At 43.2% G+C, this 17,940-nt stretch overlaps 1 protein-coding gene across 1 annotated transcript; it reads left to right on the forward strand.

Moving 5' to 3' along the window:
- The first annotated feature begins 6,475 nt into the window (after positions 1-6,475).
- LOC306787932 (protein transport protein Sec24A-like) lies at positions 6,476-17,162 on the forward strand. The gene is made up of 21 exons (XM_079283258.1): positions 6,476-6,541; positions 6,733-6,795; positions 6,923-7,074; positions 7,693-7,880; positions 8,058-8,160; positions 9,401-9,527; positions 9,776-9,885; positions 10,103-10,215; positions 10,299-10,417; positions 10,667-10,722; positions 10,934-11,140; positions 11,426-11,549; positions 11,965-12,123; positions 12,475-12,648; positions 12,723-12,833; positions 13,877-14,052; positions 14,199-14,336; positions 14,535-14,639; positions 15,066-15,158; positions 15,266-15,369; positions 15,891-17,162. Exons 2-21 carry the CDS (start codon positions 6,792-6,794, stop codon positions 16,003-16,005), a joined length of 2,478 nt encoding a protein of 825 aa, XP_079139384.1. The 5' UTR covers positions 6,476-6,541; positions 6,733-6,791; the 3' UTR covers positions 16,006-17,162.
- Positions 17,163-17,940: the final 778 nt, after the last annotated feature.

The following is a 17,940-nucleotide window of genomic DNA, read 5'->3' on the forward strand; positions in this document are numbered from 1 at the left end:
CTGTGTTTCCCATGTCCAGGAGTATTTCAAGGGATGAACGCATGCTGATCACATATCAGCTGAGTAAATTCCTCCTCAAGCACTTGACAGAACCCGGGTACAACCCACGACTACCTATTGTGAGTGAGTCTGACAACCCCTCTAAATATGTTGCCTTGTATGATGATATATGGGACAAAATTTGGAACTTCCTTGGACTGTTTGAGTGGTGGCAGGACACTCAGGCTGACATGCTCGCTAAAATGATGAGACATGTTTTAAAAGGCGAGTCACTGACCCTATCACCAACAGTAACACCTGCACCAACACCAACTCCAACACCAACAGTAACACCTGCACCAACACCAACTCCAACACCAACAGTCACACCTGCACCAACACCAACAGTCACACCTGCACCAACACCAACACCAACAGTAACACCTGCACCAACACCGTTCCCGGACGTCGACCAGCAGAACAGAGCTCCTTCAGCGATTCCTGTGCAGGAAGATAAGAGGGAAATATTTAAGATTTTCCTGGAGAAGCTGGTTTTACGGGCATTCGCAAAACTTAAGATGGGCTTTACCTCCGAGGAATACGAGGCCATCGTTCAGCCTCTGTTAGAAAGGATATGGCCCGAAGTCGAGAGTGTCGACTTTGAGGTCACTCCAGAAACTTACAAGGGCCTCGAGAAGACCATTTACAAGGGCCTGCAGAAGAAGATGGGCAGTAAATGCATGGTGCTGTTCCTTTTGAAGAAAGAGGACCCAGCACTTGACGCCTACATCGTCTTGTCTGTAAAACATCACTTAACACCTACAACGAAGACCTTCTTCTCCTCTGTGGGCCGATCCATCTGTAAGTTCTGCAGGTACTGTTGGGTAGGTGAAGGTATCGTTTCGTCCACATTCATTGAATGTGGAAGTCTCTGAATTTTCACATTCAATGAAGAAAAGAAAAGAAGAAAGAAGAAACCATTTGTATTGTCATACCTATTATATGACTATTGTCATTACCTTCACCCACACAGTGTCGTGTGGGTGAAGGTAACGTGAGGATTTTCTCCGGGTGATCCGGTTTAGTCCACATTCACCCACACAGTGTCGTGTGGGTGAAGGTAACGTGAGGATTTTCTCCGGGTGATCCGGTTTAGTCCACATTCATTGAATTGATTTCATGAATGAAGTATTTATTCTCTGCGCAGAGAAGAGGCACAGTTATACAGAGTCACTCAGAGTCTGTAGAAGTGCACTCAAAAAAAGAATTCATTGGATGAACTCAATTAAATAGTGGGCAGGTTTTCCACCGAGGAAATATAGTTAAACCTAACTTAAACTAAAAACATCCATGCAATATAATTAAATTGAGTTAGTCCGACTCAATTTTATCAAATACAACCTAAATAAAAAAATACCATTCATGAAATGAAATTGAATGAATGAATGAATTTTATTTATATAGCGCTTTTCACAGACAGTACTATCACAAAGTGCTTAACAGAGCAGACATTTAAAAGCATAAAAAACACAATGTGACCCTAGGGGCAATAAATTACATACACAGAGTGAATAAAAAATGTTAAAGAATAAAATAAAAATAAAATAAAAATAAAAATGTAAAACATATTTTAAGAGCAGGTCTAGGACATGAGTTTACTTTTACACAAACGCCAGCCTAAACAGGTGGGTTTTTAGCTGGCTTTTAAAAGTATCCACAGTATCTGCGAGGCGCAGAGTTGCAGGCAGAGCATTCCAGAGCCTCGGGGCCACTGCCTCAAAGGCTCGGTCACCACGGCTCTTAAATCGTGTGCGTGGGACTGACAGAAGACCTAGAGCGTTTGACCTGAGAGTGCGGGCGGGTGAATAGGGGCGAAGTAGATCAGCTACATAAGCCGGAGCCTGACCGTGAAGTGCTCTGTAAGTGATGGTGAGAATTTTAAAGTGTATCCGAGATGCTACAGGGAGCGAGCGGAGACGGCAGCATTTTGGATGACCTGCAGACGGTTAAGAGCAGATACACTGAGTGATGTGAAAAGTGAGTTGCAGTAGTCAATGCGTGAAGAGATGAATGTGTGTATGATCATTTCTAATTCAGGTGTTGATAATACAGATCTTAGTTTACTGATATTTCTTAGATGGAAGAAACATGACCTGGACAGCTGCTTAACATGTTGGTCAAATGACATGGAGCGATCAAAGGAAATCCCAAGATTGCGCAAGTTGCAATGGGAAGCAGAGGAGAGAGGACTAAAAATTGATTTGTGTTAGTCCAACTCAATATAGTACAATTCATTGGAAATTAATTAATCAGGTAAAAAACTTTTTTTCATTTGACCTCCAATTAAGACACGAGACAAAACCTAGTTCAAGTGTTTTTTATTGAAAATGCTTAAATACATTAAATATGGTACAAATCTGACCAGCCATGATTCTAGAGCCTGCGTTTCATTTTTTAAATATAATTTGTTTTTTTTTACAAAAACACTGATCAGAAAAGGATAGCAAAAAAATTCTAAAAGGATCTATACAGTGCATCTTTCATAGTTTTTAAATATTAAAACAGTAGTCTTGTAACAGCTCCACAACTGGTGAAAAATAAATACCAAGCTATCCCAAATCCCTTGGTGCCACAAACAAAGACGCCATGAGGGTGGAGGATATGCACTGCTCTCCAAATACAGCTGTTTTCTTTCCTACCAGTACAGATGGTAGTACAAAAGGACTCCTTTACACTGAAGAATAGCCGATGATGTGTTATCATGTGCAGAAACAGGCAACTTGGACCACTTTTGGGCTACAACAGTAAAATCACAAAACATCCACAAACTAAAATTTATAGATTATAAATAACAAGGATACTCATAGTCAATGGAAGTTACAGCGTATTGAACCGTGTTAGGGTCCATTTCAACTCGAGTAGAGAGTCATTCAATCAGACGAGGAAAATGGACGTGCAAGTTGACGTTGGAGAGTAATCACACTCGAGTTGGGATGTGGAGGTGAATTGGGCAAAACTTTCTGTGCGTAAACACTTAACCAAGCTTGCAGTGACATGTAAAAGTTACGTAATTTACAGTCTCTGGCTTGCCTCTGTGCAGCTTAGTCAATTTTTTCAAAATGTCAGAACCAGGAAAACATCCATGAGGTCATGGATTGTCGTTGACTGGGCGGAAGATGAAAGTAGAAAACATCCAAAAGATCTGATAAGATTCTTTGGCTTTGTCACTTGGTGTTCACCTCTTGTGCAAACATCTTGATTTTCAGCTCCTGTATCTTAGAATTCAGCTTGTGCCCATCCAAATTCATTATGACCTTCTGGAGAAGCTCAAAGATGTACTTGAAGTTGTCTGGAAAGCTTAGATTAAGGGCACAAATTAGCCCAAAGCATGATGAACGCCATGATGACACCATCTACGTTGTTCAGGACTTTAATGCAGTTGATCAAGTCCCACGTCCTCTGGCTCCCAATCTCTTTGGATCATGTAAATCCTTATGACAGTGAATGCGATGTCCCTCACTGCATCCTCAGCGGCGGAAGCCTGACAACAACCACGGAGCGTGACGGAGCGTGACGCAGAGTGACAGAGCGTGACGCAGGGTGACAGATATTTGATGTTGATGGTTAATTTGCAACCAAGTTGTATACATCATGTATTTACTTGTTATTTGTATGTAATAGAAAAGTGAGCATGTGTAGTTCATGAAGCAATAAATAATGACAATTGAAAAATATAGAGAGATGTTTGGTTCATTCTTTTCAAACACTAAGCCTAATTTACCTGAGTCATTGATTTAATTGTCACACTTAAATCCTGAATTGACTGGTGAAACAGAAGAAGTTAAAGGCCAAGATGAGAAGATATAATGTTGGTCAAATACTGTGGTCCAAATTCAATTTATTCAGTTGTATTGGCATTGAGATATAGAAAGTTTGACTCTAGAATATTCAAACAATTCCGAATCTCACAAGACAAGAGCAAAAACAAGATGAATGTGTTCTCCTTTCTTCGTTGCTGTCATGTTAACTGTCTTGTGACCGCTAAGATTGATCTCTGGAGCTGTAGGTGGATGCAGACTGTCAGAAGTGTTACTATTTTGAAAATGTATCACTGATTGTGTTACTATGGTAACTGAAGCAAGGTCCACTGGAGGCTGTTTAATAATAGAGTGCAGTGATGAGATTAACGTGTTATACATTCATAATATCAGCAATTTCCTGCCACGTTTTTAATATTTTGTGATCCTATATTGAACGTAATTTTCTTTTCTTTCTCGGAACTGAATCACGCTGCAAGCAATCGGTCCATTTTGTAGCCTCAGATGGCTTAATTGTTGCTGAAAGAGCACTCTTCTAACGTGCATTTATTAACATAGCTGTATAGTAGTAGTGTGATGGCAATAACATAACGAAAATAATGATGTGGCCTGCTGTACATGTGGTAAGTAGTAGCCTATGTAACGTAGCCTATAAAACAATCAATACATATGGTAACATATACTAACAATGATAATAATATACTGTGTTGTCAAACTTGTATTCAACTTGTTTATCTGCTTTTTATATGTAGTGCTATATATTGTGATGACTTCCATAACAGTTCAACTACGTTTATTTAACACAAGTAGGAAATGGCATTTAACACATGTAGCGTCCAAATCTTTAGCTGTAAGTAAACCTTTAGTTGACGCGTGTTTCTTGTCTTTTGCACATATCTCACACCGACGCCGCTCGTAGATGAAAAGCAATACGTGTTTTATTGATCCATTTCCTTCGTACAAGTCAGTCAATCAACTTCCTTTCTCCTAAAAGTATGCTGATTACTTCGACCTACTATACGTATCCACAGGTTATCCACGTAGATCGTTCCCTTTAACACGTTTTATAACACGATCCCAAACACATGTACAGCAGGCCACATCATTATTTTCGTATTATATATGTATATATATTGTCAATACAGACAAGAACGCATAATAATGAGAAAGGCCCTTAAGACCCATCATGTTTCCTGCAAGTCAGCGTCGAGGTTTTTTTTCTTCTTTTTTTATAGATATGTTGGCGACGTCATCACTGTGCGTCCTCTGTCCTCAAACAACGCTCGCACTCATTCCGTGTAATTCGGTGATCCTGGTCAGGGGGTTGCGGTTTATGTTGTTGCCGTTGAATCTCTTATCTTGTTCAGTGAATGTACTTTGTAGTTGATTGCTAGTTTATTGTATTTCAAACATGGAGTCCGCAGAGTCTGGCGCTCTGTCGGCGGCGCAGAGGAGGGCAGAGATCCGGAGGAGGAAGCTGCTCATGAACTCAGAGGACAGGATGAACAGGATCGTGGGCTTCACCAAAAACGAATCTGAAAACAACGGTATGACGTCATGGCCGATCCCTGTTCCACACCGCATCGATGTTCAAAAAGAGTATTTTTCTTCTGCTTGAGACACGTGGTCGTGACTGTCACACGCCTCGTCTTACTGCTGTTGTTGTTTTGAGCTACTAGTCAGCACATTACCATCGTGCACATTTCAGTATTCATGTTGAGAATGAACACTGGTGTAACGTAACGCAACCAATGGTCCATATTCAGGGCTACTTTACTTGATTTTATTCTATTTTTATGCAGCTTTACATTTATACACACTCTACTACACATCAGAGTCAAATATTTGATGCTACTTTTCTTTTTTACTCCACTACGTTTGTCTGACAGCTGCAGTTACTTTTCAGTTTACAATTTTCACCTTCCCGTCCAGTGAAAAACACGCATCTCTACGTCTGGGTAGAATATGATCAGATCTGGGTAGAATATGATCAGATCTGGGTAGAATATGATCAGATCTGGGTAGAATATGATCAGATCTGGGTAGAATATGATCAGATCTGGGTAGAATATGATCAGATCTGGTAAGAATAAGACCACAAAACAAACAATTTGGTTACACCATCAGCTGACTTATTTTTTTTTTAAATAAAAGATCAATAAAAATAAGAAAGAACAAATGGCTACAGATAACATTCAAGTTCTCAATGTAACCAATCAATATTTAACAATGAATGGACTTTCAGCTCTCGTTGAATCTGCTGTTGTCCTGCACCCTCAGCCGGGGCGCTCCTGCGTCCAGCAGAACCCCACTTCCACCTCGATCTCGACCGGACGGAGCCGTGGTCGTCGTCCTCATCCTCCCAGAGGCCGTCTCCCTTTCCGCCAGAGGCCTCGGGCCTCGGCAGCCGCTCCCACGGTGCCACGCCAGAGAGGAGGGGCTCACCGCTGCTGGGCTGCAGCGAGCCGCCGGGAGGCTCCCTGGAAGACGACACCGGGGGGATCCGACAGAGGCCGAGAGGGGAGCGGGCGCCGGACGACCTCGGCGGCTCCCCGCGCCGAGGCCTCCAGAAGTACCTGTCCCGTTTTGACGATGCCATGAAACTGCGGGGTCAGCTGGCCAACGAGAAGCCGACCGAGGACGGCGCGTCCGAGTCCGAGGAGTTTGATCCCTTCAGAATCTTCCGGATCATCGGCAGCGTCCTCCTCGCGGTTTTCGTCCGGGGTTTTGTCTGCAGGTTTCTGGTGAGTCTGATATCAACCCATATTGTTGTTTTGGCTTCAGTGCTCTTTTGTGTCCGTCTCATGTGAATATCTTACCGTAGATCATATCTTCTTATTCCATATCCATCGCCTGTGGTCAGCAGCCTGGGATAGAAATAGCGGAAAGTGTCACTGGAATTATTCGCATCACATCTGTGTTTGTTTTTAAACAGGGACTGTGGCTGGTAATGGCCCACAAGCACCAAACCGCTATAATCATGTTGACAACAAAATGGGTAAGGCCATTTTATACCACATTTTAGGTTCTTGTCACACGTACAGTCTAGCTTTAGATGGTTTCATAGCTGCTACACACAAACGGTCCTCAAACTGAACTCATTTCTGTTCCCTTCTCCTCCACAGCTGGCCCACATCAGCCCGGACCACCTGGTCGGCACCTGGGCCACTACCCCCCCCTCCCTCCGGGGTACCAGACCACCCCGGCTCCGGCCATGCACCCTGCGATCCAGGCCGCCACGCAGCCTTACACTCAAGCACCTCAGCCATACCAGCAGGTGAGTCCCAGCCGTGTGCTGACTGACTACTGTTGGAGCATTTCACTGTTTGTTTGCTCATTCTTAATGGCTGTGGAATGATAACCCTTCTGTCTGTTCATGCTATATGGAAACGTCACGCTGTCATCGATGTATACAACGTCTGAGCATTCGTAGAAGCAAAGCTGACAAAGGGAGGAGCAGTTAAATTAACAGTATCACAGATTCTTCATACAGTGATATACTTGTATCGCACTTTTTAAAAATGTATGCCAGCAAATGACTTTAGGGATGCTGCAAACACGTGGTTTTGCTGATATATCGGACTGATTGTTTCTATGTTGCACAACCGTGTCATCCCATAACGGTGAACAATTTGTTAATATCTAATTTTATTTCGGTTGTGCTTTAACTGCGCAATGACGAGACAGAAAATGTTGGATAAAATACTAAATCTTTGTTCTGCTTTGGCTTTTAAAGGGCTCAGATTTGGAGGCAGTGAATATCAGCGCGTGTGTGTGTGTGTGTGTGTGTGTGTGTGTATATATATCTCTATCTCTATATATCTAGCTAACAGATTTGTCGTAGGATTTGGATAAATAGATTAACTGAATAGCTTGTTCTTCTCCCTTCTCTCAGCCACTTGGTGGCCCAGGGCCAGCCCAACTGAGCCCGTCCCTGGCAGCCATGAGCCTCCAGTCCAGCACCCCGGAGGCCCTGAGGGTGGTCAACCTGCTGCAGGAGAGGAACCTGCTGCCACCGATCCCCATCCCCGCCCCGACACCCTGCCTCCAACAGGACCTGCAGAAGATCAACTGCAACCCAGAGTAAGCCTCGGACGACTGTTGACCGCACGCGTTGATATTTATTCTCTTTCACTTCAGTTATTATCCTTTTTAAACTGATATTACTGTGATGTTATGTGTTTTTGAAATATAATTATTTTGTGGAAAGATGCACTTCAAGTACCATGAACTCTTGTGTGACTGTTTCTGTCTCTTCAGGGTTTTTCGTAGTACGCTGACCAGCATCCCTCAGACTCAGTCGCTGCTCAATAAAGCCAAGATGCCGCTGGGCTTGCTGCTGCACCCCTTCAAAGACCTCTCGGTAACACTTCACTTCAATATTCATTGTGCGCACACATCAGTCAGTGCATTTACCTCAACGTAAATAATTACCCGTGTGCATGTGATGCGCTAAACGACTTTTAAAGACCTCATGTAATGGCACACGTACTATTCATGTCATATCTGACCCGTTTTCAGTTAATTCTCCCCCAAAAGTTATCTGTTGAATATACAGCTCAACACTATCGGCTCTTGATGGGTTTCTGAAGATGAATGTGCTTCTTCCTGCGCCAAACACTTTGTAATATCAGCCTTTTAAAATCCACCATCAGTCCTCTAATAGAGAACTTGGTAATGTACCTCTTTTCCCTTCACAGACAGTGACGTCTTTGCACAAGGCACTCAAACCATTTAAGATGTGATGGTGATCATCACTGCTTTAACCATTTAAATACCAGGCAGCACATCGACGTGTTAATCTGTATTCTATTGCATGCATGTGAAGGAAGGTGGTGCCAGGAGAAATGAGTTTGTGCTCTTTGCCAAATAAGTTTAAAAATCATCTCCAGCCTTACCCTCACATGTGTTCCTTATATTTTCATAAGATAAGGAAGACATTTACTGACTAAACACTGACAATCTTCTTTTCTTCAGAATAGGATTTGACTAAATCAGGGTTCCCACGGTACATGGAAAACATGGAATTTATTTTTTCATTTTCCAGGTTTGGAAAAGTCATGGAAACTGAGCAAAAGTTAACACTTACATGGAAATTGAAACAGTTGTCCTGGAAAATTGTATTGGATGATGTGTAAAATAGTAATAAAATGAAACAATTGAGCACATAATTAAGATGAGTTTATAAAAACCCTTTACATGTGAACAGCTTTTACTGTAGATAGAAATGGATGATCCCATGTTGTAGAGCAGGGATTCCCAAAGTGGGGTGCGCCCCGCGCGAGCTGTCTCTAGGGGGTGCGCGAGAGGAAAAATGTAATGGTGGTCTAATGGTGCAGTCCTGTCTCCTAAAAATTACGTTCCCCCAAAACTAAAATGCATTCTCAATTACGTTTGACCAAAAACGTGGGAACCCTGTAAATGTGCCTCTGTTTGAATGAATTCATGTTTCTTTCTGTGTTAATTGAGGACACAGACGTTGCAGAATGTGAACGGCAACAAGAAAGTCGATATTGAAATGCCCGTTTTAGGAAAATGAGTTTAACTTGCCCCGGAGGCACTTCTCACACCGTTTGCTTTTTATTCCCTGGATTTCCTTGCAGCAGCTTCCTGTGGTGACATCCAGCACCATCGTCAGGTGTCGCTCATGCAGAACCTACATCAACCCGTTCGTCTCTTTCCTGGACCAGAGGAGGTGGAAGTGCAACCTTTGCCATCGGGTCAATGACGGTAAGAAAGGGGTCGAGAGGTGATGCAAGAGATACGATCAGGATGTATTGGTGATTATATAAAGGTATACTTTTTAATTTCAGTTTGCATACATGTGCCGCTCTAATACACATTTCCACCTTTCAGACTGTTGAACATTAAATGTAAATAGTTTTAGTCATGATTCACCCCCTTTACTTTCCTTTTATGATTAAAAAGGACACTGTTTAAGAATATAAGCTCACTAGATGTCGTGTCTCTGTGTGTAGTTCCGGAGGAGTTTATGTACAACCCAGTCAGCAGATCGTACGGAGAGCCACATAAAAGACCCGAGGTCCAGAACGCCACCATCGAGTTCATCGCTCCCTCAGAATACATGGTAGGTTTCAACGGCTTCGTTGACATTGGTCTCGTTCAGGATCTGAACGTTTACCTGCAGACTCATTATTCATCCAATTAGATTCTAGTCCCTAACCAGGATACAAACTAAATCAGACAATTACTCACCAAGTAACGTGTGCAGGGTACCGAAATCTTGATTGTGATGGTGGGTCTTTACTGACCTTCCCTGCATGTGTCCGTCCTGATTTACCCAGCTGAGGCCACCACAGCCTGCCGTTTACCTCTTCATCCTTGACGTATCCCACAATGCAGTGGAGACGGGCTACCTGAGTGTGTTCTGCCAGTCACTGCTGGACAACATCGATGCGTATGTATAGCATTTGATTTTCCAGTTATTAGAGATGTTGGTGAAGGCGGCACAGCATTTGTAAGTGTGCGTCTGTGTCTCAGGCTTCCTGGAGACTCTCGGACAAAGGTGGGCTTCGTCACCTTCGACAGCACCATCCACTTCTACAACCTCCAGGAGGGACTTTCTCAGCCTCAGATGCTCATCGTGTCCGACATCGAAGGTGAGACCCCACGCTCATTACTGCAGCAACGGGACACGCGATGTGTGCAAACTTCCTAATAAATATTATAGCAAATGTTAGATATTTGAGAAAAATCATCAAGATTATTTTCTGAGCTTTTTAATCATTGATGTCCGTTTAACTGCTCCACAAATATTGTCTCCTCTTAGCTGCACTTGTGATCACTAGCATGATATCAGTGTGACTGTATTATGCAGGTTTAAATAATAAAACTTTTGTGTTCCTCAGATATCTTTTTACCAACACCAGACAGCCTTCTAGTAAACCTCAATGAATGCAAAGAAGTAAGAAAATGTACCTTGATTACAGCTACAAAACCTTGTTTAAGCTTAGTCGTGTGTTTTATTTATTTGTGTAAGACTTAACATTCATAACTACTGCACAGTGGCCACGCACTCTGGGTTCTGGCCTCCTTGTCGATGAAAGAAAAAGATGAAATATGATCAATAACGTGTGTCTCAAAAGTGAAACTCACTCCCTATGTTTGTCTTTCAGCTTGTGCAGGATCTGCTGAAGAGCCTGCCAACGTTATTCGAGGAGACCATGGAGACTCAGTCTGCCCTGGGTTCAGCTCTGCAGGCAGCCTACAAGCTGCTGTTGCCCACCGGAGGGCGCATGTCCGTCTTTCAGACCCAGCTGCCTAACCTCGGTGTGGGGACGCTGCAGTCCAGAGAAGACCCCAACCAACGGGCCAATGCCAAGGTGAGAGTTGCGTGTCGGACATCGTACAGATGGATTAAAGAGCTGTATTATGATATTTAAAAGGAGGTGATAACGCAGTAGGATATTCATGAAGCAGAACAACAAATGTTGACAATGGTCATTATAGTAGTAGCGTGTCAGTGTGATGTGTTGTTGGTCCCCGATTAGCAAGAGAACGGCTCAAGAATGTTTTTTTTACTTCAGAGTGGAATCTTAAAGCTCGCATTCAGAACAAATCTGTCTTTCTGACTCTTCAACGATCATTTTATGTTGTTTCCCCTTCAGGACGTCCAGCACTTATCCCCAGCGACTGACTTCTACAAGAAGCTGGCTCTGGACTGCTCCGGCCAGCAGGTGGCGGTTGACCTGTTCCTGCTCAGCTCCCAGTACTGCGACCTGGCATCGCTTGGTAAGGAAGGGATTATTGGCACTTTTTATCTTTACACGTCTAGTGCTCAATACAGAATACTGCGAGCTGATATTGCTAATTCTGGATTTGCCATGAGGGTTTTTTTTTTATGTTGTGTGCTTATTAAACAGGGGGAAATGCTTTTAAAGCAACAAAACGGGGTGAAAACCGCATAAATACGTCCTCGGCAAAGGCTGGATACAGAAACAAGTTTTTCATAATTGTGTGTGTGTGTGTGTGTGTGTGTGTGTGTGTGTGTGTGTGTGTGTGTGTGTGTGTGTGTGTGTGTGTGTGTGTGTGTGTGTGTGTGTGTGTGTGTGTGTGTGTGTGTGTGTGTGTGTGTGTGTGCATTTTAATATCATGTTGTTAATAATAAGACGATCGGCATCTTCTCCCTCTTGTGTCTCTCTTCCAGGCTGCATATCCAGATACTCGGCAGGGAGCGTTTACTACTACCCCTCCTACCACCACCAGCATAACCCCGCTCAGGTGGAGTGCTTCCAGAAGGATCTCAAGAGATACTTAACCAGGAAGATCGGCTTCGAGGCCGTCATGAGGATACGCTGCACCAAAGGTCCGTTTGGAACCAGAGCTGCAGCTTGAGCTCGAGCTTTGACCTGGAGAGGCACTTTTAGCTTTTATTCGTTTTTGAAAAGTCTCTTTCCAGAAGTCATGACCCGGTTACTCAAGTTAATCCACAGACCTTGTTGTGAGAAACGGTTCTTGTGTTTTCTTTCAACCATAGATTTTAGATTTCTGGGGTGAGCGGTCCCTTATTAAAGTTTGATTTACAGTCAACATTTTTCTTGTTGTTGAGGCTCATTTTTTGTGTTCATAGTTAATAAGAACAACATTTAAAAACGTTGACAAAGGTGTGTGCGCCATCTGTCCAGCTTGATTAATCTTTGTCTCTGTCTCTCTGCAGGTCTGTCCATCCACACGTTCCACGGGAACTTCTTTGTGCGCTCCACAGATCTGTTGTCCCTCCCCAACGTGAACCCAGACGCTGGCTTTGCGGTTCAGATGTCCATCGAGGAAAACCTGGACGACATGCAAGTCGTCTCTTTCCAGGCCGCGCTGCTTTATACGTCCAGCAAAGGTACACACACGTTGATTCTTTTCAAAGCCATTGTGAGAATTCTTTGTTTAAATAACATTTGTTTTGTCTTACAGGAGAGAGGAGGATCCGTGTCCACACCTTGTGTCTCCCCGTGGTCAATTCCCTGTCGGACATCTTTGCTGGAGCTGATGTTCAGGCTATCACTGGACTGCTGGCTTGCATGGGTATGTACTAAACGATCTAACACCTCTTTAGAAGATCCACCTCCAAACATTTAGGACATGTACAAATTCTGAAAATTGCATCTTCCCCTTCTCCCTAATTCAAAAGTCTAGAATCTATGAATACGCAAACACAGTTCACAAGATGTCTTCTACTGGAGGTTTCAAGTTTCTACATCACACTACGTTGTCTGTTGGACCTCAGTTTGTTGAACAACAATTTATTTTACAACACGTTACAGCTGATTTATTCCCTGCGCAGAGTAACTTCAAGCAGGACTGAAAAGATAAAGTAGAACATGCAGATTTGTAAGTTTTTGTCTTGATGCCTGTGATAATTTTTTTGTGTGTATAATATGAATAAACTTGGATTTGTCTAAAGAGCATCACGACGAAATGATTCCTCATTGTTTCAGTCGATAGACTTTTGATTTGCTCGATACTTTAATCATTGCAGGTTTTCATCCGCTTCACTCTTATTAACACTGACAGATGGCGACGAGTGGCGACAGCTGCGGTGACTGAGCAGTCAGATGAAGAAATATGGCACATGTTTGTGCCTTCTTACTTTTAAAGAATCCCACTTTAGCAACTTTACAAGTTTGTACACAAAGCAGTATTCTTCTTTGTGAACTCCTCCTGACCTCCTCCTCCCATTAAATGGATTGAGACGCCACTGAAATGATGTTTCTAAGTCTCACCTCGACGCAATTAGGTTTGTTACCACTGCTTGTATCTGCCAAAGTCAGATTTTTAAATCCTGCACTCAACTGAAATGTTGACAAGTCCACAGAGAGATGCGTCACGAGTGTTTGGCCAATTTGGTTTGATTGGAACACGCCAAGGAATAGACACAGGCTGTATAGTGTTGATTTCTTCTTCTATTATTTTTCTGGGAGTCTATGCACAGGAGGTGCTTTGCTGCATCACACAGATTTAAAAACAACAGATGAATTGAGAGGCGATCACAAGGAGTCACTGGCGACTCATTTGGAGACGTTTTCTAATGTCTGTCTCTCTCGCTCTCTCTCCCTCTCCCCCTCCAGCTGTGGACCGCTCGGCGACGGCCAGTATGGGCGACGCCAGAGATGCGATGACCAACGCTGCCATCGACTCGCTGACGTCGTTCCGGCAGTCTGTGTTGACCATCCAGCAGCCCGGCCTGCTGGCCCCGGCCTGCCTCAGACTCTTCCCCCTCTTCATCCTCGCGCTGCTCAAACAGGTCGGACAGACGCTACACACTTACAACTGCTGACAATAAACCTTAATGTGTTTTAGACTCGGAGGAGAAGTCTTCTCTGTTTGCTTTCCTGCTCCGTCGAGCCTTTACTGATCCAGTTTCACGCGTCTCCATGTGCACCCCTGCAGAAAGCCTTCAGGACGGGCACCAGCACCAGGCTGGATGACCGGTTGTTTGCCATGTGTCAGCTGAAGTACCAGCCACTGGTCTACTCCATGCTCATGATCCACCCTGCTCTGTACCGCGTCGACGATCTCACCGATGAGGTGAGGAGGATAAAAATTACGTCTGAAAGATTTAAGGACCGGCATTTAGTCCTTAACAGCCTAATGCTAGGTGTTTGTTCATATTAAGCCCACTGCTAGAAAAACAACCCCAGTCATCCCAATATTTTCCACTGGTACTTGCTGTGTCACCTTGTCACTGAGCGATCGTCTCTTTTCTCCCGTTTCCTGCCTCCTCAGGGAGCTTTGAACATCAACGAGCGGACCATCCCTCAGCCCAGAGTGCTGCAGCTGTCTGTGGAGAAGCTCGGCAGGGAGGCAGCGTTCCTCATGGATGCTGGAACGGTGAGAAGCTTTAAGCCGGGGGGGTTTTAACTTGGCAAACGTAACAGGCTTACAGAAATACAAGGCTGATGTGTCAAACCTGGCTGAATCCTGAGGAAAGATCCAACTTAGAATGTCACTCGGGGGGGGGGGGGGCTTTGATGATTCGCTACATTCTCTCTCATTACTTTTGTCAAAGATGCTTTTGGATAAAGCTTCTCTTTGGGTTTTAGTCTGTGGATGGAATGGTAATAACAGCGTCTTGTTCAGAAAAGGTCAAGATGCACCTGTGTCTGTATGTCGGTGCAGAGTGGAAGCTCTGTGACGAAGCCTTGGCCATACTGATAGACCGTGACATTAACTATGACATAAACCTTTCTGCAACACTGGAGAAGAGTGCATAAATAACATGCATACATTTAATAAATGTCTTTCATGTTCCCAAAGGTGATGTATCTGTGGATCGGACGGAACTGCCACCCCAACTTCCTCACACAAGTCTTAGGAGTTCCCAGCTACACTGCCGTGCCCGACAACCTGGTAGGAGATTTCCCAACCAAGTTGTCTTGAGGACGCTCGCATCGGTACAAACCGTACAACTACAGTTTCACTCACTGCATCCTCCTCCGCTCTCTCTCTCCTCATAGTATCTGCTCCCAGAGCTGGACACCGCCGAGTCGCAGAGAACCAGAGCCTTCATCGGGTGGCTGAGGGATCAGAGGCCGTTCTTCCCCTCCCTGCATGTCATCAGGTGGGCAACATCCCGTATAAGAGAGTAAAGAGTGCTGGGGAAATTTAAACTAGCCGACAGCTGCTGGTACACTTTAACTTTGGCAGGTACTCCACTGTCATCTCACGCTCACCTTCTGGTCCACTGAGTCAACCCGTCGGAACCCAGATGGCTGATAGTCCTGATAGATGAATATAGTTGGTTGAGGGAGATGTTTTTACAGCAAAACCAAATGGATATGAGAGAGTGAATTATGACACTAGCTGTCAGCATAACATTTAGAATTTAATATTTTACACTTGATGTCGTAGCGCTTTAAATGATTTTTGGGACAGTGGTGATAAAATAGTCTGGAGCCTGGTGGACGATCTGCTGGAACAAAACAAAACGACAAAGTTACAAAAATGAAGGTTCGTGGGAAAATTCGAAGATCTTCTACATTTTCAAAATAAAAAACGATGCCTGAATGCCCTTCGTCTGCACTTTGAAATGAAAGAACTTCAGCTGACGACTTCTCTCTCTTTGCCCTTTGACCCTCCCAGGGACGAGAGCCAGCTGAAACCGACCTTTATGCAGAACATGATCGAGGACCGAACAGAGTCGGCCCTTTCATACTATGAGTTCCTGCTCCACCTCCAACAGCAAATCTCCAAATAATCTTCAGTGGGACTGTGGAGACGAGGAAGCGCTGAAGCAAGGACGCTCGTTTGTGTGTGTGTGTGTGTGTGTGTGCATGTATTTGGTGTTTGTGTGAAAGCAGTGCGAGTCAGACTCTCAGAGGAGCATGCCTCTTGCTCCATCTCCAGCTGTGGTCTCTCACCATCGCTCTGAAGAAAATGCTGAACCGTCGTGAACTCTTATCGTCACACAAATCAAACCGATGCGACGGACAGTGCGAGGACGGAGAGCGAATCCAAGATGATTATGATGATGATGGGGTGATTATGTATGTCAATGATTGAATGAATCAGTGTTTATTCTCATAGAACAATGCTGTCTTACGAAGGTATCGTTCAGATACAGTCCAGGCAAACTGAAGTGTTTTTGTTCAAAAGGCACGGTCGTCTTTGAAGCGTGTGTATGCGTCAGACTAGGTTCATGGGGAAGGTTGGTATGCCTGCACTTAAAGACTGTTATAGAGCGTCGCCGGGACTATTTGTTCGCAGGACGCCTGAGCTCTAACAACACTCTTCATATCGTACCCGAAGGACGGAACGTGTGCTTACGTTTTACAAATTTCTGTCATTATAATTGTGTGTGTCAAGCGTCTGTCGACGGTGTTTGCTGCGTTGAATGTGTGGACTCTGCAGCGGGAAGTCGTTTGTCATTGGTCTGAGCTGTCCTTCAGAAGCTCTTTGTCATCTTTATTTTCTCTCTCTGGTCATTCACAGCACCTCTGTGACGACGGCGCTGTTCTCTTGGTTCATTTCAGCGTTTCTGTTTCCGATGTTCTAATAATTTATGAGACTCCCGATCTGATTGAATTCTATAATTGCCTTGTATGGGAAGTCACTTTTTATTATTAAACCTCTGTTTAAATACGGACTCTATATATGAAATATTTTAATATAATAGGATATGGGAAATTCTTTAACACAGACATAATAAAGCCATTGTGATCTTTTAATCATGCTTATTGATACTTGTATATTGAAAAAGGCTGCATTAAATAAAGTTGAAGAAATGCCTGGTGATTTTAGTATAATTATTAAGGTGAAATGACACGACGGAAATAAAATGTTTGGGACTTTTCAGATGTAGTTTTGTGTGTTGGTGGGTGAGCAGTGTTTATTCAGTCAAAGAAGACTAGAAAACAGAATATGGACCAATAATAGTCAGGTTTTCGCTTGACTGAGTGTGAATTGAACGTTTTTTTGTTTTTTTTATTTGGTCTGATTTCATACAATTTGTAATTTATGTATTTAAGCAAAAGTGTATTTAGGAACACATATGTTTTTGCCTTCATGCACAAAATTGTCTTTAATTAATAAAGAATAAAATAAAAATAGCCTGTTTGTACAGAGTAAATTGCAGGTGTGGACAAAATGATGTTAAAGTGTGCAGGTGATCAACTCTGATTTTGAATATTTGCGTGAGCTGAATGGAAAGATACTTTCACCTCACACTAATTATCTCAGGGAATAACTGACCACGACACACCTGATCATTTTGCATTGAAAGCTATAAATACACATTTTAAATTGTATTAATTGTCTCTCTAAATTAAATTAAATGTTGGTCTGGTAAAAAGCTGGGCCATGATATTGATAATGTAGGGACTTAAGTCTTTTTTTAGATGATTTATGGCAACTTTAACTTCTAAAGTGATTGGTGAATCACACTAACTCTTCTGGCTAATTGAGTTTACACTGTCCAAATATTTAGAAAAGCTGTCAAGGCATCCCCATTGAACTTAGTTTTGTATAAAATAGAATCATATTTATCACAAAACTTTGAAATATCTCTATTATCAGTAACAGTCCCTTCAATATTCAACTGCAGGATATAATTTGATTTGGCTTGTGACTTTTCTAGTTTCAAGAAATGTCTGCTCACCTTGCTCTAACCATTTCTGCCTTGATCTTACAAAGG

The sequence above is a fragment of the Melanostigma gelatinosum genome (assembly GCF_949748355.1).
Source record: "Melanostigma gelatinosum genome assembly, chromosome: 14".
Lineage (NCBI taxonomy): Eukaryota > Metazoa > Chordata > Actinopteri > Perciformes > Zoarcidae > Melanostigma > Melanostigma gelatinosum.